The sequence below is a fragment of the Chrysemys picta genome, chromosome 19 (genome assembly GCF_011386835.1).
Source record: "Chrysemys picta bellii isolate R12L10 chromosome 19, ASM1138683v2, whole genome shotgun sequence".
In the NCBI taxonomy this organism is placed as follows: domain Eukaryota; kingdom Metazoa; phylum Chordata; order Testudines; family Emydidae; genus Chrysemys; species Chrysemys picta.
The window spans coordinates 25,688,333-25,713,429 of NC_088809.1; the positions used below are offsets into that span (position 1 = coordinate 25,688,333).

General features: G+C 45.6%; 1 protein-coding gene across 5 annotated transcripts in view; it reads right to left on the reverse strand.

Moving 5' to 3' along the window:
- The window catches only part of STX1A (syntaxin 1A), a 286,732-nt gene that overhangs the window by 220,008 nt on the left and 41,627 nt on the right, over positions 1–25,097 (reverse strand). For 4 of the 5 annotated variants that reach the window (XR_010593798.1, XR_010593799.1, XM_065573025.1 and 1 more), the window contains exons 2-3: positions 9,361–9,438; positions 7,853–7,952 (exon numbers count right to left, since the gene is read on the reverse strand). Coding sequence is in view for 3 of the 5 variants with exons in the window: in XM_065573025.1 (XP_065429097.1) it covers positions 7,853–7,952; positions 9,361–9,438 (178 nt within the window). In the remaining 2 variants the exon portion in view is untranslated. Of the gene's footprint in view, positions 1–7,852; positions 7,953–9,360; positions 9,439–12,825; positions 12,929–25,097 lie in introns of those variants that run through there. The other variant, XM_065573027.1, reaches the window with a different exon arrangement.

Sequence of the window (25,097 nt, forward strand, 5' to 3'; positions counted from 1 at the left end):
TCGCTTTTCCTATATGCTCTGGAAGTGCACATTGAGAGTCACAGCTGAATGTCATTATTATGATCTAGAGCAGTGGTTCTCAACCTTTCCAGACTACTGTATCCCTTTCAGAAGTCTGATTTATCTTGTGTACCTCCAAGTTTCACCTCACTTAAAAACTACTTGCTTACAAAATCAGACATAAACATACAAAAGTGGCACAGCACACTAGTGCTGAAAAATGGCTGACTTTCTCATTTTTATCATATAATTCTAAAATAAAATGATTGGAATATAAATATTGTACTTACATTTCAGTGTATGGTATATAGAGCAGTATAAACAAGTCATTGTATGAAATTTTAGTTTGTACTGACTTTGCTAGTGCTTTTTATGTTGCCTGTTGTAAAACTAGGCAAATGTCTAGATGAGTTGATGTACCCCCGGAAGACCTCTGCATACCCCCAGGGGCACATGTACCCCTGGTTGAGAACCACTGATCTAGAGTTCTGATCACAAAAGATGCCATACAGTGTAAATTAAACAAATGCCGGCTAATGGAATAAGAATTCACTGGCATGATAGGTAAGTGAGCCAGATGCACACCCACAGGAGGCCAGAATCTAAATAACATTAGCAGTTGCAATTCAAACAAACCACAGAGCTGAGTGTCCCAGAAGAGAAGTCCTTGAGAACTGTAGGAAAAGAATTACCTTTCACAGTGATGAGACCTAACCCAATCTCTATATCCATAGGAGGGCAGAAGTAGCAAACCAAATTCCATTCAGTGTCATGGCACCTAAGCACTTCACCATCTGCTCCTTGGGCTGCTGTGCTTGAAAGTATACAATCCTCAGCTATCACAGGCAACCCAGTCACATGATCCTGTGCGTAAACTTACCAAACTCCATCTTAAAACCATTCATGTTTCTTGCTCCAACTTCTCCTACTGGCAGCCTGTTCCAGAGCCTCACTCCTGCGTCATTAGATACCTTCTTCTCATTTCCAGCCTACATGTATTCCTGGCCAGTTTAGCCCTATTTGTTCTTGTGCCAACATTGTCTTTATCTTAAATAGCTCTTTCCCTCCCTGGTGTTTACCACCCCAGTATATTTACAGAGAGCAATCAGAGCCCCTCTCAGCCTTTGTTGCCCTAGCCTAAACAAGCCCAGCTCTTTCAGACTCCTCTCATAAAATAGGCTCTCCATTCCCCAATCATCCTAGTAGCCCTTCACTACACCTGTGCCAGTGTGAATACATCCTATACATCCTAGGATGGCATTTGCCTTTTTGGCAGCTGTATCACATTGGTAGCTCATGGCCATATCCTATAGTCATATCGACTAAGACACCCAAGTCTTTCTCCTTCTCTGTGATTTCCAACTGATGAGCCCCCAGCCTATAGCAGAATTTCTTATTATTAATCTCTAAGTGCATGAACTTGCATTTTGTACTATTCAGTTTTATCCCATTTCTATTATTCCAGTCCTCAAGGTCATCCAATTCTTCCTGTCTGATATTCCAATCCTCCTCTGGGTTGACAGTGCCTACCAACTTTGTGTCATCAGCAAATACAGTTAACACACTCCTGCTTTTTGTCCCAAGGTCATTCATGAAAATATTAAATAACATTGGTCCCAAGACCAACTCTTGAGAAAATCCATTAGGAACCTCCCTCCAGCCTGATAGTTCACCTTTCAGCACAACCCTTGTTCTCGCTCTTGTTCTGTATCCACATTACAGTTTTTGTACTAATCCCCATAATATTCTCCAGCTTGACTAATAATTTTGTGGCACTGTATCAAATGCCTTACTTAAATCCAGATAGATTAGATGCGCATTTCCCTTTTCTAGAGAATTAGTTATCTTATCCAAGAAAGCTATCACTTTAGACTGGCACGATCTATCTCTGGTACACCCGTGTTGTATTTTATCCCATTTTCCATATACCTCCAGGTCTTCAGAACAAATTTTGAAGGAAAGAATAATTAAAGCCTTGCATACTATTGAGGTAAGAATAATGAGTCTCTAGCTGCTCAGATCATTCTTCCCCCTTCCTTATATATAGACACTACCTTTGCTATTCTCCAGCCATACAATGCCATCCCTGATTTGATAGATGGATTAAAATCCTTGCAGTCTCATGTGCCAGTTCTTTCAGTGCTCTGGGGTGTGGATTATCCAGTCCCCTCAACTTGAGCACATTCATCTCTGAGTTTTGCCTCCACCTCAGATTTGTCAATTTCCATTTCCAAACACTCGTTTCCATGAGCCATCCTGCCTTTGCCCCCATGTTCTACATCATCCTTACTGAAAACTTAGGCAAAGCATTAATTTAGTTTTTAGGTCATACCTAGATTATATTTAATTTCTTCCTCACTGCCTAATGGCCCACTTCTTCTTTGCTTGTTCTCTTGTTATTTCTATGTCATCTCAGTCCTGGGTCCCCAGGCAGCTCGGTCCATGCATCTTGGTCCCAAGAATTTAAAGAGGATGTGTTTTTAAAGTTAGGGCTATAAAGTGCAAGCAAACTACCCTGCACGGTTCATAGCCACATCTCCATGCATACATGAGTCAGGCTTCAGTTACTTTCCTGTGAAAATATGCAGACTGACTTCCCTATAAATTGGCTTTAAAATGCCTCCTCAAACAGGGTGCCTATCAAAAGGAGGGTTTTTACACGCTGCTAGAGTGATTAGGTCTGTGCGGAAATAATGACTATAATACGTTCCTTTGCGTGGCACTGTCAAAACAATGCACCCAAATCCCCATTGAGTTTGGCCCTGTTCAGACAGTGGTGGCTTCTCACCTTTGCTGTGATCACTACTGCAGCTCAGCTATACTGCCTGGTCAAAAGAAAACACCCAAACACACGCATTGCTCTATCCTTTTAACATGGATATTTCTAAATGGCCCCATTGTATATTATTAAAGCAAGTGTGTCAGTTTAAATAAGTGCCACCAGATTCCTTGTAGTTTAAATAAAGTGCCTGGCATGTATCCAAGCAGAGTTTGGAAGTACCTCTGAGTCCTTGATATCAAGTTACTAGGCCATGATTACAAGAAAGCCTGATGACGCATCTTTAATGGACTGCAGAGCACTTGGGGATAGGGCTGGGGAGGGTCAGACAGATCAGTAGTGAAATGCACCAGACCTTTCACCTCTGGACTCCTGGGTTCGAACTCTGACTCAAATGGAAAGTAAAAGGGCATTGTGCTGGTCTCAACCTCACATCACAAGGCAAATAGGTATGATCAGCAGCTCCAGGCATGAGCTGTTTGGCAGTGGTACAGTGTGCACTGAATGCACTGGGCCTGCCTAGGTATGAGATTGATGCTATTAGTCCCTCAATTCATGAGACAAAATTCACCCCAATATACAAGAGGATCAAAAAATCCTCCTCAGTGAGATCAGAATAAAATATCAACCTAGCAGCTTCTGAACTCCCCTATAAATAATTAAACTCTATCCAAAATAATCCTCGGCTACAGAATCGCTTATTGCTCAGCAAAGCAATTTCTATAATCACTTTCTTTCAAATCAGGCTGTTTGAAGAGTGCAAAGCTGCGTTTCTCATTGCTGATTATTAGCTGGCTCCAGATTCCCTTTTGGAGTCTTCTTCCCACTGACACAAATAATTAGCCAATTTCCTTTTACCTGTCTGATCTGTCCTGCAAACAGCATCTCCCCCCTGTTCCTCCGGTACCTGCTTAGAAAGCTCCGGGCAGGAGCAATCTGCTGGGTGAAAATGCCTGATGCCATGTCAAAAAGCAGAAGACATTAATGAAATGTTGCTCAGCTAGTGCCAGCTGCCATGCTTACCACATGGAGACTATCCAGCCCCCTGCTAGCCTTTGGTAATCACTTACCACAATGGCCTCCTGAAAGCACAGCAACTCCCAGACTGACTCTGGGTTGTGCTGAATGGCACGTTAGTGATCGCTCTGAACCAGCACACTGCATGCTCTGTCATCTGGAGTGAGGAGAGAGAGAAGGGAGCCCCACTTTCCCAACTGCATTTCTTAGCCCCAGTCTGAAGAGGTCTAGATGTTTCTGGGGGCACAAAATCAAGGCAAAGTATCCTGGACAGCACAAAGGAACAGGCTAGACTTTGGCAGAGTGGATGGAAGCGGCAGAAAGCAGCATCTTCTCCTGACCTCTAACTTGCTACTGGAATGGAAAAGCATTGGTTCTTTGACACTCTCTAATTGAGACACAGATTTGAGCTCAAGGTAAACGGGACACCAGGATTAATCATGAAGAGTAGCCTTTGCACGTCTGCAGCACCTCACAAGAGCAGGTTGGAGAGCTCCTCCCGAGGACAGACGGGAGCGGTGAGAGTAAGTGGGGGTACCCCCACTTGGTAAGACAACTCCCATCTTTTCCTGTGCTATAATATATATTCGTCTTACTGTATTTTTTACTCCATGCACCTGGTGAAATAGGTTTTAGCCCACAAAAGCTTATGCCCAAATAAATTTGTTAATCTCTAAGGTGCCACAAGGACTCCTCATTGTTTTTGCTGATACAGACTAACACGACTACCCCTCTGACATCTATTTCAGCGATCCATTTGTGAATGTCCTGGTCATGCCCCTCCTAAAGCCTGAATGTAGCGAACATCCACAGCTCCTCCAGGTCATAATGATGCAGAGGAGCAGAGTTCAATGGGCCTTGGCCTACTGAGACTGAAGCTGGCACTTACCCTTCTAGGTGAGAGTCTGTCATGGTTCAGTAGGTTTTTACTAACAACTCACTGTAATTTGCTGCAAGGCTCCTGGCTTCCAGCACCTAATTAACTCCCACTGCAGCCCTCCTGACAAGATAGTTCATGCTAAATTACTGCACTGATATGAGAGGAAAAAACACAGGCTCTACTTTTACTGCCCAGTGGGCCTGTTGGGCAGGAATTACAGAGTCACTGAGGGGAGCAGGAGCATGTCCCATTGAAAGACAACGGGAGTTGTGCTCAAACTTCTCGGGCACTTTTCAAAATCCTGTCTCCAACTCTGGGATGCGGTAAACTGCCCATGAGCTCCTACCTTCTATCAGCTCTCAGTGTGTTAAATAGATTCATGAACTGTAAGGTCAACGGGAGCCATTCTGAACATCTAGTCTGATCTAATGCACGTCCCAGGCCAGAAAACACCACCTGAGGAGTCCTGCAGCGAGCCCAACACTTTGTGGTGGAAACACAGCCGATCTTTCAGAAAGATGCCCATAAATAATTACTGCAGGACCTCATGGTGCAAACTCAGACAAAGAAGCCAAGGTGACAGGTGAGAGATGGTTTTAGGAATGTAAAGGCACGGAGGAATTGAATTATCAGGCTGAAGGCTTGGTGAACATTAATTGAGAAGCTGTTCCAGTGTAAAAAGCAACAGAGGGTCCTGTGGCACCTTTAAGACTAACAGAAGTATTGGGAGCATAAGCTTTCGTGGGTAAGAACCTCACTTCTTCAGATGACTGAATAAGTGAGGTTCTTACCCACGAAAGCTTATGCTCCCAATACTTCTGTTAGTCTTAAAGGTGCCACAGGACCCTCTGTTGCTTTTTACAGATTCAGACTAACACGGCTACCCCCCTGATACTTGTTCCAGTGTAATTAGGGATTAAGGGCCCGCGTGTCCTAGCACTTGACACTGTAGATGGAAGAGCCAGAAAGGAGGCAAAGAGGAAGATGTGTAGAGGACAGAGCAGGAAGAGAGAGTGTGTAGAGGGACAGGAAGTGAATGAAAGCAAAAGAAGGAAGAAGGGAGGTTGGGGACTGGAGGGGCAAGCCAATCCATGAACATCTAACCCTCACATCCTCTCCCTCATCCTTCCCCTCCCCTGTGTCCCCTCTTGAGATTAGCTCTTTGCAGCAGGGGAGCTGTCCTGTTGCACCCACAGCATAAGCACAGTATACAGATCAGGAACAACTGCAATCTGGCCTTTAAAGGTTACTCTACTGCCAAAGACAAAGGCTTCCCACCATTTGAAAAGCAGCCTTCTCCCTAGCGGTCACCCCCACTGCCGTTCTCCTGACAAGGGATGTGATGCTAAATTGCTGTCAAAAAGAACCAGTCTCAGTCCTCCAGCATCCCCAGGGCTCTCTTCACAATCCTGGAGGGCAGCAGAGGGAGACCTCCAGGGGCAAGTGTTTGGAAATTGAAACTCTTCACTGGTTTATGTTCCTATTATCAGATACCAAATGAAGGCGGGGGGCAGCACGGTGGGGAGCAACATAGGCTGTAACCGTACAGTTTAAACAGGGTCTTTTTGAAACAGGAGTATTTCTTTCTGTGTTCCCTACTATACCTTAGTAGCATATGGAAAGGCCTGTTGGGAGCACATGGCAGCAGGCCCAGTTGAATCCCACCAAGCTGTGCTGAATAACTGCCCCCATATTAACTCACCCTGTGGGAAGACAAAGTCACAGACTGTTTTTTCCGGTTCAGATTTCCTAAATCTTTTCCCCCATGGGGGCAGGTTCCAGAAATCAGGCCAGGAAAAACTGACCAATAAAAGCCTGTCCACTGAGCAACAGCACGAACAGGGATGATCAGATAGGCATCTGACAGTTCAGATCCTCTGCATTTAACGTGATCTCTTATCTAGTGGTTAGTGCTTGGGACTGGGGAATCCACTAGCTCCTCCTGTGACCTCAGGCAAATCTCAACCTCCCAAGGCCTCTATTTCCCCCTCTGTAAAATGGAGATAATAGCTATTAACTACCTTACAAGGAACTGAGTCTTCATTTATACTAAGGATCAGCATGTGATGGAGGAGAGAAAAGACATACTTGAATGTTTGCACTCAGAGACCACAGAGATGAGCACCATAGCCAGATAGAAACAGAACTTCAGGCAACCTTTAAAAGGGCTTAGGTTGCGGTTCAGAATAAGGTTCAGGTCAATTCTTATTTAAACCTGATTGGTTCACCCACCCTTCATGAAAACTGTAGTCTAGCCAGGAGGGGAGCAGAAAGGATGGTATAAAGCGGGGGTCCTTCCATCCATGCATTCTACACTCCAGAGCGGGCATTTCAGAGACCCAGCTCCAGTGGGTGGCCACACACCCAGGCTGCAAACCTAGAGGCACAGAAAGGATTGCATCATTTCTCAGGCTGTGTCCACAGTGCTGGGAACTCACTGAGAATCCTGCCTCATTAGTTTATTCTCCTTTAGCAGCCTGTCTGGCCAGGAGCTATTGCCAGGGAGCGAGCAGGCAGCATATCACCAGTTCTCTCAATCAAACCCTCCTGTTCATTCTCTTTGCAGAGCCGGAGGACATTACTGTTTCCTAGTCATGGCACAGTCTGGAGGTGGCAATGGTGTCTGTAAGTTAGTATATTTGATACCGAAGTGGCATGAGTACAAGCTCTGGGTCTCAGCAGCAATAACCAGACAATTACATTTGTTTTCTAGCTGAGTGGAACAGGAAAATGACTCACCTGGATTAAAAGGGCCATTTGCTCTTTGCAGCCTCACTGCATCCACCAGCCTTAGGCACAGAATCATTCTGCACCAGCCTTAAGAAGCCCTCAGTGTTCCTCCTCATCTACTTTCCTACCAGCCAAAAGAGCCCCCAACAAGTCATCTAGTCTCCTTTCCTAGCTGACCAGCCCATCTCCGGTCTCTCTCTTCCCCAGATGGCTTCTATCAGCTCCATGGTCATCACACACCTCATCAGCCTCCTACTTTACACCACCCGCTGGTTACATCACAACCAGCATGACCACTGTCACACTACACCAGCATCTAATTCTTTGCACATGTCCCATCCATCCACTCAAGAAAGCAGATCAAGCCTGATGTGCCACGGGAGCACACCTGTGTTCCCAACACCCCACAGCCTGCTGGAGCAGAAAGCCGAGAACGCCTCACTCACTCTCATCTGGGTTGGGGGATGCAAGAATAGCACTGTGCTTCCTCTTCACTTCCTCCACATTCTCAGCAATTTTATCGATGAACCCTCGAATTTCTTCCACCTATGGAGACATGGCCCAAAGGAACACAGCTGTTCAGCATATTCATGACAGTCGAGTCTATGGGAAGGGGAGAGGTTGCTAGACTCAAGTGCTCCCCAATCTGAAAGCAGTCATAGGAGACCTGGGCCAGGCTGCTTCCTGCAGGAGCATTTAGCTGGCTACCACCTGATCGGCTTCTTAAGGCGTGGCTATACCGTGAAAAGAGACTCTCTAAAGGGCAGCAGGGAGGTTTGGGGCAGGGGAATAGTTCTCATCTTTATTACAGCAGTGACTCTAGGTCACGTCCGTTCAGTTTACATGTTAGAAAATGTTATTTCAACATGCCAGCCCAGAAAATTCCCTTGGGATCCAGGAGACTCCAAGCTTCCCAGCTCATGCATTAGCATCATGAATAATGGTTCTGCATCTGGGAAACTGAACAATTCTGCTCCAGATGCACAAGTCAAACTGCAGACCAGCTTGCTCCTCCATAACTGCTGGATCCACAGGGTTAACCTTTTAGTCATTAAGGAAAACACACTTGGCCAATACACTGGGAGAGCAGATGTAGTGAGTGAGAAGGTGCACTTCCCCACGACACTGCACTTTAAGGAAGGTTGCTGATGTCTTGGGAAGTGCAGTCAGGGTTTGTATTATGCTGTTTTTCTAGGCTGCCTATCTAGAATACCTCTACCTTCAATTCGCTGAGTGACTTTTCAATAGGGTTTTACATCCTACTTTTGACAGACTGCCTAGAAATGTCTTCACACACCCCAACACACTATGATAAAGGTGTTCTAAAGCTGTATGCATCACTCACAGCCACCCACATGCCAGAACAGAACCTCCCATTTGTAAGCTAGATATGTACAGAAAAAGTCAACCAGTCCCATGCAGGGTTGTTTTAGCGCCTTTCTGCTTTAATCAAAGCACTGAAGCAAGAAAGGTTGCAGAGTTGAGGCTTTCTGCTGCCCCAAAAGATAGTGGCTTTCCTCCACACTGGCATAGAGGCATCGGTTCTAATTTACCAACAGTTGCTAAAGTTGTCACTTTGGTTTCGATGGACGCACCTGGAGGATCAAATTGCACATTACATCATAGGCTTTGTAATTGCACATTACAACATTGGTTCTGCTGTGAAGACTGCATGATTCTAATTGATGCCTAAACCTTATGGCGCATGCTCCAGAGTGCGACCTAGGAGGAGCTAGCAAAGGCTGAAGTCTGAGCATTGGCAGATCTCGTGTCAATGAGAAAAAGACTCCGTTCCCACTGGCAATTCCTACACACATGACTGTGAATCCTAACAGTGACATCAACTGGCCGTGTATTCTGTGTCTAGAGTCCAGTGGGAGGTCAGGGAGAGAGCACCACTTAGTTCTGACCAGCGGCACAGCTCTGAGCTTTGCTGAGAGAACAAACATCTCACCTGTTCAAAGAACTCATCCATGAAGCGATCCCGGTCCACGCTAACGGTGACTTCATCATCATCATCGCTGTCCTTAGCCTGTGCAGACACAAACCCAGACATTAGCAAGCTGCTCTCTACAAACTTCACTGATCCATTCTAAGCACTTAGCCCAATGGTCCTCTCTCAAGTCAGCAGAACGTGGGTTCCCCCTGAACTTTGCCTGGGAACAGGTTACTCCTGTGATGCGAGAGGTAAATGCTGACCCATTAGAAGCTGTGGGGATTAATTAAATTAATGGAACAGGAAAAACCTAGAAAGAATCAATCCCTGGACACTGTATTTAGTGTGTTACTAAAAGGCTTAAAGAAATATTAAGATCATGCTCAAACACAAAGGCATGGTGAAAATCACCATTGCAACTCATGGTCAAGTCACTTAAGCTTTTTGTGCCTAAGTTTACCCTAGTGTAAAATAAGAATAATGATATTTACATCTTTACACAGTGTGCTGAAAGGAATTATTTGATGTCCTCATACACACAGCAGAGGACAGCTCAATGAAAACATCTGCTCCACGCACAAAACATGGGATAGAAAATGGATGCTATGTTCACTTTTGGTGATCCTATTGCAGTGAAACCTTAGCAGAAATAGAGGAGGGCATGGTTCACAGACAGGTGACCAAAATTAGGGATCTAGAAAGTCTTCAACATGAGGAGTTGTTATAGCCGTGTTGGTCCCAGCATATTAGAGAGACAAGGTCTCGTGAATATCCTGGGATCAACACGGCTACAACACTGCACACAACAATGGAAGATACCGAATTCACCCATCTCCTCTTTAGTGTAAGGAGACAGTTAAAATATTTCATGCAGAGAGGAGACATGAGAGAGAGAGAGAGGAAATAATGAATGGATAGGGAAGCTCCTATTTACCTTCGCACTCCATGGAAACAAGGGGAGGTGCAATGAAATTGAAAGGGAACAAATTTACAACTAACAAAAAGAAAGATTTCTTTTACTCAACACAGAATGAACCCATGAACTCCCTGCCACATGGTATCGGAGCCCAGGAGCTTACCAGGATCCTAGGAAGGGTTTGACATTCATGTGGATAATGAGAATATTCACAAATACTGTAGACAGGATAAAAATAGAAGGGCTCTAAACCCCAGTGCTTCAGTCTACAAGCCAACCATGAATAGTCTGGAGTTAGGAAGACCTTTCCCATGAGCAGGTGATTCCAGAATTGTCTGTTATGGGGGTTTTTACGCCTTCTTCTACAGCAGCTGGTGCTGGGCACTGTCAAGCACTACAGAAGGGTGTGTTATACGATGATATAGCTGACATGGTGAAAATCCAAGACAAGGCAAACTGACATTTTACCTCAATATAACTGACTGAGATAAACTCTAATCTCCCCCTTGGGTGCACCTCAACCAGCTTCACCGTGATAAAACTACAGCTTGCCCTGACTTCTCCACCAGGATTCTCCACCATGTCGGCTATCTCACTGTAAAAACACACCTCTTTGGAGTGAAGACATGACCTTCGAGGCCAGATCCTGGAGTAGCCATTCCCCTGATCTGATTCAGACTGGCTGTTCCTACATCTCTACTATAGGGGCGAGGTTTCATCGTGCTATATTTGTAAAGCACTTTCAGACCCAACACACATACAGTGTAAGCACAAACTCTCATTGGCTATTATAGGGGCAAAAGCCTCTCCAGCTGTCACTGACAGCACCTATTTTGTTTCCAAGAGTATTGCTTATGGGCAGGGGGCAGGTGTATCAAAATTCAGAACATGCATGTTCATCACACGGAGGAGGAAAAGCCCAGCCCCAGAACAGCCTCTCTCAGGTGCAGACTCTGAGGTCCTTCTCCCGCAGAGCTCTGCATTCAAGGCTACAGCTCCAGAAAGCAGCCTGAGAACAATTTAGGCTTAACAGACTCTCACCCTAATCTGCTAAGCTAACAAGATGTGCTGAATCAGCACCACACCTACAGGGCTATTAAATGAAAAGGAGATGGTCAAGAGAGCACTATGTGATCATGCAAAGGTACAGTAACTCCTCACTTAAAGTTGTCCCGGTTAACATTGTTTCATTGTTACGTTGCTGACCAATTAGGGAACATGCTTGTTTAAAGTTGTGCAATGCTCCCTTCTAACGTTGTTTGGCAGCTGCCTGCTTTGTCCACTGCTTGCAGGAAGAGCAGCCTGTTCAGCTAGCTGGTGGGGGCTTGGAACCAGGGTGGACCAGCAGCCCCCCATCAGCTCCCGGCTCCCCTAAGTTCCCTGTGCAGCAGCTGCCCAGCAGGCTATCAATTGGCAGTTCAGCTGTCCCTCCCCCCACTGCCATGTGCTGCTCCTGCCCTCTGCCTTGGAGCTGCTCCCAGAGACTCCTGTTTGCTGTGCAAGGGGGGAAGGAGGGGGCTAATATCAAGGTGTCCCCCTCCCCCCTTCTCCTGCACCCCACTTACCCATTCTCCATATAGAGCAGGGAGGGGACACGGTTGGAGAGAGACAGAGAGAGCTTGGGGCAGCAGCTGCTGTCTCAACTTCCTGATCCACTTAAAAAGACAATGCACTTGTGGGTCAGCTTAATTAAAGGGGCAGTGTGCATCTCTCTCTCTCTCCCACACACAAGGTATGTGTCTGTCTCCGTCTGCTATGCTGTCTCCCCTCCCTTGTGTTCATGCTGCCTTGTGTGAGAGGCTACATTAACAACAATGTGTTAACCCTTGAGGGCTCAGCTGAGTGCTAGTTCATCATTTAGCAGCAAGGCATTTGCTGGGAAATATCCCTCCCTCTTCCACCCTCTAACTTCACCACCTCAACCAAGCTTCACAATCATCATAGCTGTGAACAGTATTAAATTGTTTGTTTAAAACGTATACTGTGTGTACATCTATATAATATATAGTTTTTTGTCTTGTGAAAAAAATTTCCCTGGAACCTCCCCTCCCCCCCATTTACATTAATTCTTATGGGGAAATTGGATTCACTTAACATCGTTTCAATTAAAGTCGCATTTTTCAGGAACATAACTCCAACGTTAAGCGAGGAGTTACTGTACAGTGTACTGCCGGAACACTCCTCACATGCAGCCCAGGGCATTCTGCAGTCACTCAGAGCTGCAGATGCACTGAAGCACACACAATTGCTAAAGGATCATATACATGATTTCATCAAGCAAAGCAAATAACCCTCACACCTGAATGCCTAGAGATGGGAGGGGACGGACACCCCTTCCCCTTCCTCCCCCCCCCCCCCCCCCGCATGTCACTCCTCCACCTCTGTGCAGGCCAAGTGTCCCACATATTTCTCAGCCCCCAGAACTTTAAACTTTCCTCCTCCCAAATCCAACTCTGCACCCACAAAGCCTGACTCCAAAGACACCCATGGAGCCCATTACCACCGCTCCTTCCTCGTCAGATAGGGATTGCTGTTCAGTTACATAAGGACTTCTCTGCCCCAAACACCTGAGAATGCTGCCTCCACAGAGCCACCAGCCCCGGCAACCAAGAGACCTAGAAGGCGCAGTGACTCAAGCCAGTGTGCTCGCATGGTGCTGCAGAGCACTCCAGCTGTGCTATCAGGCAGCCCAGCCCCTGGGGTTAGATATGTAACAGGCTCAGCCCTGTGGGTTTCCTGGAATGCTGCATTGCAGGACTGCTTAGAAGGGTTAGTCCCCTCCCTGGCAAGAGTAGTATCCTCTGCCCTGTCAACCTCAAGCCTTCAAAAATGACAAGTCAGGCTCCAAACAATCATGAGCTTTTAGAAACAAATATTGGGTTCTTTGGTTTTTTTCATTTTCCTTCTGGTTTTCAAACCTTGAGAGGTCACCCTTAAAGCTTTTCTCAGCAAGTCTGAGGGCTACAAGCTCTTTTTTGTTTGCTTTTTGTAAAAGTAAGTTGAGATTCTGATGTGTTCACCTGACTCCAGGAGCAGGGGCTTTGAGAAAAACACCAAATATGGAAAGATCTGTGATAAAACCACAAGTGTTGGCAACGCTGTATCAGTCATATCAAGCTAAACAGAAACAGGGCTTCCAGAACATAGGAATGGCCATACTGGGTCAGACCAATGGTCCATTTAGCCCAGTATCCTGTCTTCCAACAGTGGCCAATGCCAGGTGCCCCAGAGGGAATGAACAGAACAAGTAATCATCAAGTGATCCATCTCCTCTCGCCCATTCCTAGCTTCCCCTGCCGTTGGCAATACGGAGGTACAAGCAGGCAACATAGAACACATGTATGTGAGTCTAATTCCCAGGTGCACAAGCACAAGATCGAAAATTCTTAAGTTTGCTTTGGCTGCAGCAGCCAGCATGTTCTATTCAATATGGAGCCATGTGCTTATTTGGCCTATTTGAATTGAATCGTTTGAATTGAGGGGCACTAGTGAGTCACTTCCCACCTCCCTCTGCCTCCTGGCAGCCTTGATTTCTTTACCCCAATTGATCACAGGCAGAGACACAGACATGAAGTCCAGCCTCGCACCTCACAGGCTCTCTCGGCAGTTTGTACAGTTCATGTTTCCCCTGATGTTTCATGTACGTTTTCCTGGCCCTAGCATCTCTTCAGGGCGTGGAGACATTTTGTGGAAGTTTCTACACATATGCCAACGTGGCACAATTCTGGCCTGCAATGCCCTTCCTATTCTAGTGCACAGACCATCCCTCAGGCCTATCAGAAGAAATCTGGGTCCCCGGTACATTATGTTCTCTGGGGTCCCTACCCCTTCCCAATTCACCCTGATTACAGACATTTGGCGGGTCGCGGGCCAAAGGTTGCCGACTCCTGATCTAATGTAGCTCAGTTGTGGTCTGCAGCTTTCCTCTCCTGGAAATTCCATTACTGGACTACAATACAACTTCACCTCTATACCTCACTTCCAGCCCACTGTGCCCCTTTAGTCCAGTTCTGACTTCATCCAGAGAGATAGCAGAGTGTCTCCCCTAAGCTCCCCAACTTCAAAATAGATTGCATTGCTCATATTCCTCAGCAAAACAGGAGTCTTCCAATCCACCCATTTCAGTGGCATGATCACTGTTATCCATGACCAAGAAGTTCACTCAGGGGACTTTCATTAACCAGAGACATTGTGTGTCCCTCTGTAACACTACCTATCATGCCTTGGTACTCCTCCAAATGCAAGCTGGAGGGCATCCCTTGTCGACAATCCTATATTGCCGCCTCCCTCTTTGTTTTTAAATACCAAAAAAAGCAAACCTGAGTCACATTTTCCTTTATAAAATGTCACCTATGTCCAGTTGTATTATTCTGAGTGTGCTTTCATCCACCTGGTGCCCTCCTTCACATATTCTTCACTTTCCCTTCTCCTGATGGCCCAAGCCAGATCAGTATGGGGATAAACACTGATCTCCTCCCACTCATTCGCTTATTGATTTGTGACAACAAACACCCTAGCTACTTTATCCCTATGTTTGCACAGGATCCATAAACAAGCTTTGCACACAAATGAGGCAGTGTCCCATGCACATGCTCCCCTATATGTTTATAAATTCATCATCTCCCAGAACTAGTATAATAGCCTGTTTTAGTCATTTGGCTTTGTTCCACCAGATAATCTATTTGTTTTGCACTTTACTTAGGTTTCAGTGCGGACTCTCTACGTTGAATTAAGATAGACTGCATTTTCAAACTGCCAAATGGCTAGGAAGAATTTGAGACTAGTTAGTAAGCCTGTCGCACGGACTCTCAACTCCTGTACATGCCAGGGAAGATTTAATCAGAAAATTATCTGCCCAGTATACGCAACTGAATACATTTTATGCTTTTATTTACAGCTAGTGTTATATAAAGGGTAGGTCGACACTGGAACAAAAGACCCGCGACACATCACACATCACCGCCTGGCTCAGCTGACTTGGACTCGGGCTCAGGGGCTAAAAATTGCAATATAGACATTCGGGCTCAGGCTGGAGCCCCTTCTCCCTGGCATGGTCCCAGAGCTCGGGCTCCAGGCCAAGTGTCTACATAGCGATTTTACAACCCCGCAGGCCGATCCCTGTGAGCCCAAGTCAGCTGACCCCTGCTAGCCACAGGTGTTCATTTGCTGTGTAGACATACCTTAAATGGCACTGTAACCCAACTCCGAGGTGTGGGTGCAGCCTTCTCCCTTTTCTACTCTGGGTTCACCTATGACAACACCTGGTGCCTCCACCAAAGGAAACCCCTCCTAATACGGAGAACACAGGGGGCTTGTCCCTTGGGAAAATATTAAACACACAATCTGATACACAATCACATCAGCTCCAAGGGGCTCATATCCACCTTTCCTATCTCTTTTCTGAGATGACATGAACATTTCTCTCAGGTGGCAATATTTCTAAGGCACACAGCACCAAGGTATCTAGGTCCCATGAGACTGAATCAGAGCAGACTGCTGGGTCTGTGTGCGCACCGGCAGGGAGATAATTCACCTAAAATACCTGTTTCTTTACCAAATGTTTCAACCCTCAGAGCACTCAGAGCTCATTGCTAAAAACATACCCACACAATGGGAAGGCCCCATTATACCAAATTCACATGAATACTGAGTCAGGGGAGGGGGCCTCAACAACGTTCTAACTCTGAAGACATCGTCTATAACACCCTGAGGGGTCACAGCACTCCTGTCAAGTGTAATCTACAAAGCCTCAGGGGGACAGGCTGACTTGGGACGTTCCTATAGCGACGGGGACAAACTGGTTGAAGAGGAGAACACATCAGAAATGGGAGTGAGAAAGCACGAGAGACAGGCAGGCTTGTGAATTCCTTTTATTTACCCTTTAGCAATATGACTGTATTTTGTGTTAGCACAAATCTTCCAGGCTGCCACACTGCAGTTAGCAAATGCATTTTGTTTCACTAGAAGAGACAAGCAACTGAATTTTGGGAGATTCACATCAGCAGCTCCTCCTCTCAGTGCTCTGCATTACCCTGTGGCTTGCTGCAGAATTTTGGGATGTGTGGGTCCCCCAGTCAGCTAACCTCTTGCACATCCGACATGTGTTCTCAAGGGCAGGTTCCCAGTTTAACCAGCAAACTTCACATGCAGTTTTGGCAAGACAAGGCATGGAAGATGACAAACACCAATGTCTGCCAAAGCCAATCCCCCTGCAATGTCAGAAAGCTGTCTGGATGTGAGGAAAACGTGCCCCTTTAATCCTGACAAATGATCCTTGATCACTGCTGTAGAGGAAGGTGAAATAAATCCAAGGTCCCTAACCAATATACCCCAGGGAAAGTTACCTTCCAAGCTCCAAATTAAGGGCCCCATCCAGATGCTCATGAACTTCAACAGAAGCAGGATGCCATCCAGGGCCTGTTTAATCCTGAGCATGGACAACAACTCATCATAATTTGCATCTAATGCCATTTACACACCAAGATACTGAGTAAAATTTTCCAAAATAATTATGTGATTTAGTTGATCGCATTTTCAAAAGTGACTGAAACCTCATCTACACTGCAAAGTTAGATCAATGGAAGCTGCCTTGTGTTGACCTAGCTGGGCATGTGTCTATGTAACGCCAACAGACCCCGGTTGTCGGCGGGCGGGATCAAACCGGGGACTTCTGGAGCTTAGTGCACGAGCCTCTACAGCATAAGCTAAAAGCCAAATGGCTGCTAGCTAAGGTTGTAGAGCAGACTCATTTTATCTCTCTAAGAGGTCTTGATGCCACTAGATGGGACACACCACCACACCCAGAAGATGTGTGAGCTACATCTACACTGAAATTTGTCTCTCACCAATGTAAGCTCTCTATTATGCTGACATAGCAACCCCCTCCTCCCGATTGGCGTTGAGCCATGGTCAAGGCACTGGGGTTGACACAGCACGAATGGAGACACTGTGTTACCTATGTCAACCCTAACAATCCTCTAACAGCTGACCCACAATACCCGACACTGACCACTCTCCCAACTGTGAACTCCATTCCCAGGAGTCACAGAGAGCAGAAACCCCACTTCCCACCCCAAAACCCCATGAATTTTTGAAATGCCTTTTCCTGATTGTCTAGCTTGGTGAGTACATAAAGCAGCTCTCCCTTGTTGTATGCAACTGCCCAGCTGACCATGCCAACTATACGCTCCAGACACACTCCAGCCTGGAGTAGACAGGAGATATTGGATCTCCTGGGCCTGTGGTGAGAAGAGGCTGTGCAGGCAAAGCTACAGACCAGCCATAGAAATACAAACATCTACAAACAGATTGCACAGGGGATGCAAGCAAAAGGATATGACACGGAACCAGCAGCAGTGCCACATGAAAGCAAAGGAACTTTTCCAGGGATACCACAAAGACAGGGAGGCCAACAGTTGATCCGGTGCCTGGGCCCAGAAGCAGCACTTCACCATTTGCAGCTGCTCCATGAATGCCACACACCTTGAACTGGCTCTTGCTATGGCCCACAGCAGTCTACCCGCCAGATTCCCATGGCACTTCTAGAGGCTCTGCAAATATCAGAGGATTGTGCGTCCTGTGTTTGCAATGCTCATGACAACACTGCAGAGCTGTGCAGACTCTATGCTTCTGTCAGAGATGGTGGACAGCAACATGTCCCATGCAGGTTTTGGGGATTTTAAAAATAGGTACAAAAATTATGCGCTAGAGATGGCGTTGTGGGAGAAAGCTCCATGCTGGGAACTTGACCCCACACTTTCAATCACCCCTGCGGGCCTTGTTTCTGCCCCACCATGCATTGCCAAAACTTCCCAAAAGACACTGCACTGGATGGGGAAAGCTGCACACAGGAATATCTACCCATGGTGCATCACCCTGTGCATCAAACCAAGCACTCCTGGTGAGCACGTGCAGCGCTGACACATGGAGCTATGTATGCACACGCACAAGTGATATACTAACTGCAGCAGCTTTATGCCTATGTAAAGTCTGTAGTGTAGACAGCCCCTTAGGCACTTTAGTCTAAGTGTCACTGAAAGTCAATGGGACTTAGGCTCCTAAATCACAGCGTTTCTGAAAATTTTACCCACTGTATCACTGACATCCAATTAACTGTCCAATTCTTTCCCTTAGCATTAATATAACTAACTTCGCCAATGGAAGGTTTTAAATCAAAGTAACGTTGTTTAAGAAATTCCACTGCATTTTTCATGCTAATGTTGGTGTAGTGGTGCATTTTTTTACTTTCGTTATTCTCTTTTGTATGCTGCACAACTCCCACACCTCCTCCAATGACGTCCTTGAAATACGCCTGTTCTGTGATGCCTTCCCAACTGCAATGATCCCTTTCCGCTCCATAACGGCCTCATTGTTACAGCTCAGAGCAGGCAACCTGTGATGTGACTGGTAAGGCCTTCCCATTGGAAGGCATCACGTATGCGTACAACACTGCATATATTATAAGAAAACTCGGAAATTCAAGAGTCATCTCAAACAGTTTCATTATTTAATTCTGCCACAATGATGCAGCAGCTAGAAGAATCTACTGGTCCCATGATCCTGACAAGTCAGAGTCAGTACTTAGGGAGACCTCCAGGGAACAAGTAGACCCTGCAATAAGTAGTGTTGGGGAGTCACTTGATAGCCCTCTTCCTTTCCAGGTAAGGCAGAATCAGTCTGTGCTCTGTACGCCTGCAGTTCAAAAGTAGCCTTGCTTCTCTGCACGCAGCCGGCCTCCTGAGAGCTTGCTGTATATTACACTAATCCTTCAGTTAGCAGAGATACAATAGCACTGTGTGTAAGAGCAGAGGTGCTAGCCCTTGCACCTTGGCCAAATTCCATGTTGATACATTCTGTTTCCCTAAATTCCACTGGCAGTTTCAGGATTCATCTTCATGTCCATGCCTCCTGCACACTGTTGCATTTTTACAGCTGCCACTTTATCACCAATGAAAGAACATGACTGTCAGGAAGAAGTGAGCACACAGGGCTTCCGGGGAGGATAAAAGGATATTCTAGTTCCCAGTTTTGATTAGAAACTAGCATTTATGTTTCACGCTGCAGCTATTTTCTTCTGTATGCTAGCATGCTGCATGTAAAACAACTAAACAGGGGGTTTGCTATAAATTTCAATTTTAAAAATTACATTATCCTGGCTCAGTCAAATCTCCCTTACTAGTCTGTTTTTCTCTTAGTATTATTTTTGATTGAGTATTTTGCTTATGAGGTCTTTATAAAGGACAATCTACAACCTATCCTGAAAGATGATCCTTTACTCTCACAGATCTTGGGAAACAGACCTGTCCTCGCTTACAGACAACCCCCCAACCTAAAGCAAATACTCACCAGCAACCACACATCACTGAACAAAACCACTAACCCAGGAACCTATCCTTGTAACAAACCCCGATGCCAACTCTGTCCACATATCTATTCAAGTGACATCATCATAGGACCTAATCACATCAGCCATACCATCAGGGGCTCATTCACCTGCACATCTACCAATGTGATATATGCCATCATGTGCCAGCAATGCCCCTCTGCCATGTACATTGGCCAAACCGGACAGTCTCTACGCAAAAGAATTAATGGACACAAATCTGACATCAGGAATCAAAATACTCAAAAACCAGTGGAAGAACACTTTAACCTGTCTGGTCATTCAGTGACAGACCTGCGGGTGGCTATATTACAACAGAAAAACTTCAAAAACAGACTCCAACGAGAGACTGCTGAGCTAGAATTGATATGCAAACTAGACACAATCAACTCCGGTTTGAATAAGGACTGGGAATGGCTGAGCCATTACAAACATTGAATCTATCTCCCCTTGTAAGTATTCTCACACTTCTTAACTGTCTGTACTGGGCTAGCTTGATTATCACTTCAAAAGTTTTTTTTTCCTCTTAATTAATTGGCCTCTCAGAGTTGGTAAGACAACTCCCACCTGTTTATGCTCTCTGTATGTGTGTATATATATCTCCTCAATATATGTTCCATTCTATATGCATCCGAAGAAGTGGGCTGTAGTCCACGAAAGCTTATGCTCTAATAAATTTGTTAGTCTCTAAGGTGCCACAAGTACTCCTGTTCTTCTTTTTATAAAGGACAATGTTTCAAATAGACAATTTCCCCCATGCACACTATTTATATAAGAGTTTATATTATTTCAAACTAAATACATTAAAGTTTAGTAAGGAATTCCCACATTCCACTGGAGAATGAAATTATTTGTAGTATATTTTATATATACACACATATCCCTTATTTACATCGTATGTTGTGAGGCTGAATTAACTGAAGAGCTGTTAGACCCATGGATGAAAGGCCTTTAAGAAGAGCAAAGTACTATCCAGAACCCCAGAAGAAAATTAGGCCTAAAGCTATTTGGGACAGAAACTGTGCCTCTTCCATGTTCTGAAAAATGCCCCATACTTTCCAGGAGCTATGTAAAATAATAAACAAATGGAAGGGCATGCTTTGTCAGCCCTTTATACAGTTTAGTTTGGCAGTACTGAAATTTACATTTGTTCCTATGTGGACATTCTTCCACATGTCTACTTAGAGTAACAGCTGAGGGAAACCATGTCAGAGAACTGGTCAGTAATGGTTGGTGTGATCTGTGATGCTGGCAGACCAGGGGCCAGCTAAAGTCAAGGTCCCCATGTCTCAACTGAACACAGAAAAATACACAGCTGGAATCAGTCTAACTCGTCTGTGTGTTAGTATTGTTAAAATAGGTATTAGAATCATAAGAATGTGTTTAGTCTTTAATGAATGCTTGTGAGTTGCTGCTGGCATTAATCTCACTTCTAGCATCTATATCCCATATTGTAAGGCAGTGATTCCCAAACTTGTTCCGCCGCTTGTGCGGGCTGGGGCAGTCTGTTTACCTGCCGCGTCCGCAGGTTCAGCCGATCGCGGCTCCCAGTGGCCGCAGTTCGCTGCTCCAGGCCCATGGGAGCTGCTGGAAGCGGTGCGGACCGAGGGACGTACTGGCCGCCACTTCCAGCAGCTCCCATTGGCCTGGAGCAGCGAACTGCAGCCAGTGGGAGCCATGACCGGCCGAACCTGCGGATGCAGCAGGTACACAAACCGGCCTGGCCTGCCAGGGGCTTTCCCTGCACAAGCGGCGGAACGAGTTTGGGAACCACTGTGGTAAGGTAATCTTTGAGTGTTACCATTGTAAGTCTCTGTAACTGTGTAAATCACCAAACATTAGAGAGACATTAACTAGCATCTCCAGCAGAAGGTGTGTTATGTCCTGTCCAACAAAGAAGACCCATCAACACCAGCCAAACAATTATGGAACATTAAAGTGGACAAAGGATTTTGCTGATTGCTCTCCAGCTCCTGCCCCCCGTTAAGATAAGTCAAACAAATTAATTTCTTCCAGTTTCCTCTGAGTTTGCTGCTCAGAGCACAAGGGGGGAAGGGAATAAAATGCCCTAACAAGAAAGACCTGTATCTCTATGCTGCTTGGACTCTGAAGGGAAAGATTTTTTAGGCACAAGCAAGAGATCACCAGCTGCTTAGCTCTAAAGGACAGATAGAGTTCATAGAATGTCAGGGACATCAGGAGGTCATCTAGTCCAACCCCCTGCTCAAAGCAGGAGAGCTGGCTGTAGTTTAAAGAATCCTTATTGCGGTTGCAGGAACAAACCATCCCGATGTGTAGAAAGAATAGTAAATATGGCAGGCGACCAACTTGGCTAAACAGTGGAATCCTTGCTGATCTTAAACGCAAAAAAGAAGCTTACAAGAAATGGAAGATTGGACAAATGACCAGGGAGGAGTATAAAAATATTACTCAGGCATGCAGGAGTGAAATCAGGAAGGCCAAATCACACTTGGAGTTGCAGCTAGCAAGAGATGTTAAGAGTAACAAAGAAGGGTTTCTTCAGGTATGTTAGCAACAAGAAGAAAGTCAAGGAAAGTGAGGGCCCCTTACTGAATGAGGGAGGCAACCTAGTGACCGAGGATGTGGAAAAAGCTAATATACTGAATGCTTTTTTTGCCTCTGTCTTCACGAACAAGGTCAGCTCCCAGACTGCTGCACTGGGCAGCACAATATGGGGAGAAGGTGACCAGCCCTCTATGGAGAAAGAAGTGGTTCGGGACTATTTAGAAAAACTGGACGTGCACAAGTCCATGGGGACGGATGCGCTGCATCCGAGGGTGCTAAAGGAGTTGGCGGATGAGATTGCAGAGCCATTAGCCATTATTTTTGAAAACTCATGGCGATCGGGGGAGGTCCCAGATGACTGGAAAAAGGCTAATGTAGTGCCCAGGTTTAAAAAAGGGAAGAAGGAGGATCCGGGGAACTACAGGCCAGTCAGCCTCACCTCAGTCCCTGGAAAAATCATGGAGCAGGTCCTCAAGGAATCAATTCTGAAACACTTAGAGGAGAGGAAAGTGATCAGGAACAGTCAGCATGGATTCACCAAGGGGAAGTCATGCCTAACTAACCTAATTGCCTTCTATGATGAGATAACTGGCTCTGTGGATGAGGGGAAAGCAGTGGATGTGTTATTCCTTGACTTTAGCAAAGCTTTTGATACGGTCTCCCACGGTATTCTTACCAAGTTAAAGAAGTATGGGCTGGATGAATGGACTATAAGGTGGACAGAAAGCTGGCTAGATCGTTGGGCTCAACGGGTAGTGATCAATGGCTCCATGTCTAGTTGGCAGCTGGTTTCAAACGGAGTGCCCCAAGGTTCGGTCCTGGGGCCGGTTTTGTTTAATATCTTTATTAATGATCTGGAGGATGGTGTGGACTGCACTCTCAGCAAGTTTGCAGATGACATTAAACTAGGAGGCGTGGTAGATACACTAGAGGGTAGGTATCAGATACAGAGGGACCTAGACAAATTAGAGGATTGGGCCAAAAAAACCCTGATGAGGTTCAACAAGGACAAGTGCAGAGTCCTGCACTTAGGACGGAAGAATCCCATGCACTGCTACAGACTAGGGACCGAATGGCTAGGTAGCAGTTCTGCAGAAAAGGACCTAGGGGTCACAGTGGACGAGAAGCTGGATATGAGTCAACAGTGTGCTCTTGTTGCCAAGAAGGCTAACGGCATTTTGGGCTGTATAAGTAGGGGCATTGCCAGCAGATCGAGGAACGTGATCGGTCCCCTTTATTCGACATTGGTGAGGCCTCATCTGGAGTACTGTGTCCAGTTTTGGGCCCCACACTACAAGAAGGATGTGGAAAAATTGGAAAGAGTCCAGCGGAGGGCAACAAAAATGATTGGGGGTCTGGAGCACATGACTTATGAGGAGAGGCTGAGGGAACTGGGATTGTTTAGTCTCCAGAAGAGAAGAATGAGGGGGGATTTGATAGCAGCCTTCAACTACCTGAAGGGGGGGTTCCAAAGAGGACGGAGCTCGGCTGTTCTCAGTGGTGGCAGATGACAGAACAAGGAGCAATGGTCTCAAGTTGCAGTGGGGGAGGTCCAGGTTGCATATTAGGAAACACTATTTCACTAGGAGGGTGGTGAAGCACTGGAATGCGTTACCTAGGGAGGTGGTGGAGTCTCCTTCCTTGGAGGTTTTTAAGGCCTGACTTTACAAAGCCCTGGCTGGGATGATTTAGCTGGGAATTGGTCCTGCTTTGAGCAGGGGGTTGGACTAGATGACCTCTTGAGGTCCCTTCCAACCCTGATATTCTATGATTCCATTCTATGATTCTATCCCCAGACAGATTTTTGCCCCAGATCCCTAAATGGCCCCTTCAAGGATTGAACTCACAAACCTGGGTTTAGCAGGCCAATGCTCAAACCACTGAGCTATTCCCCGCCCCCTTATTATAGAAGCTTCTATTATCTTTTGACACTTAAGAATGTAACTCATTTGTATGTGTACATTTACCTGCTTTAACCGTGTAAATAATTCTCGTTTCCTTTTCCTGTTAATACAAAAAAGTTAACAGAATGTTGGGAATCATTAAGAAAAAGATTGATAAAAAGACAGAAAATATCATATTGCCACTATATAAATCCATGGTACCCACACATCTTGAATACTGCGTGCAGATGTGGTCACTGCATCTTAAAAAAGATATATTGGAATTGGAAAAGGTATAGAAAAGGGCAACAAAAATGATTAGGGGTATGGAACAGCTAACATATGAGGAGGGATTAATAAGACTAAAAGAACAGGAGTACTTGTGGCACCTTAGAGACTAACAAATTTATTTGAGCATAAGCTTTCTTGGGCTACAGCCCACTTCTTCGGATGCACAGAATGGAACATATATTGAGGAGATATATATACACATACAGAGAGCATGAAAAGGTGGGAGTTGTCTTACCAACTCTGAGAAGCCAATTAAGTAAGAGAAAAAAAGTTTGAAGTGATGATCAAGATAGCCCAGTACAGACAGTTTGATAAGAAGTGTGAGAATACTTACAAGGGGAGATAGATTCAATGTTTGTATTGGCTCAGCCATCCCCAGTCCCTAATCAAGCCTAAGTTAGGTGTCTGTACTGGGCTATCTTGATCATCACTTCAAACTTTTTTTCTCTTACTTAATTGGCCTCTCAGAGTTGGTAAGACAACTCCCACCTTTTCATGCTCTCTGTATGTGTATATATATCTCCTCAATATATGTTCCGTGCTATGCATCCGAAGAAGTGGGCTGTATCCCAAGAAAGCTTATGCTCAAATAAATTTGTTAGTCTCTAAGGTGCCACAAGTACTCCTGTTCTTTTTGCGGATACAGACTAACATGGCTGCTACTCTGAAACCTGTCATTAATAAGACTGGGACTTTTCAACTTGGAAAAGAGACAACTGAGGGGGGGGGATATGATAGAGATCTATAAAATCATGAC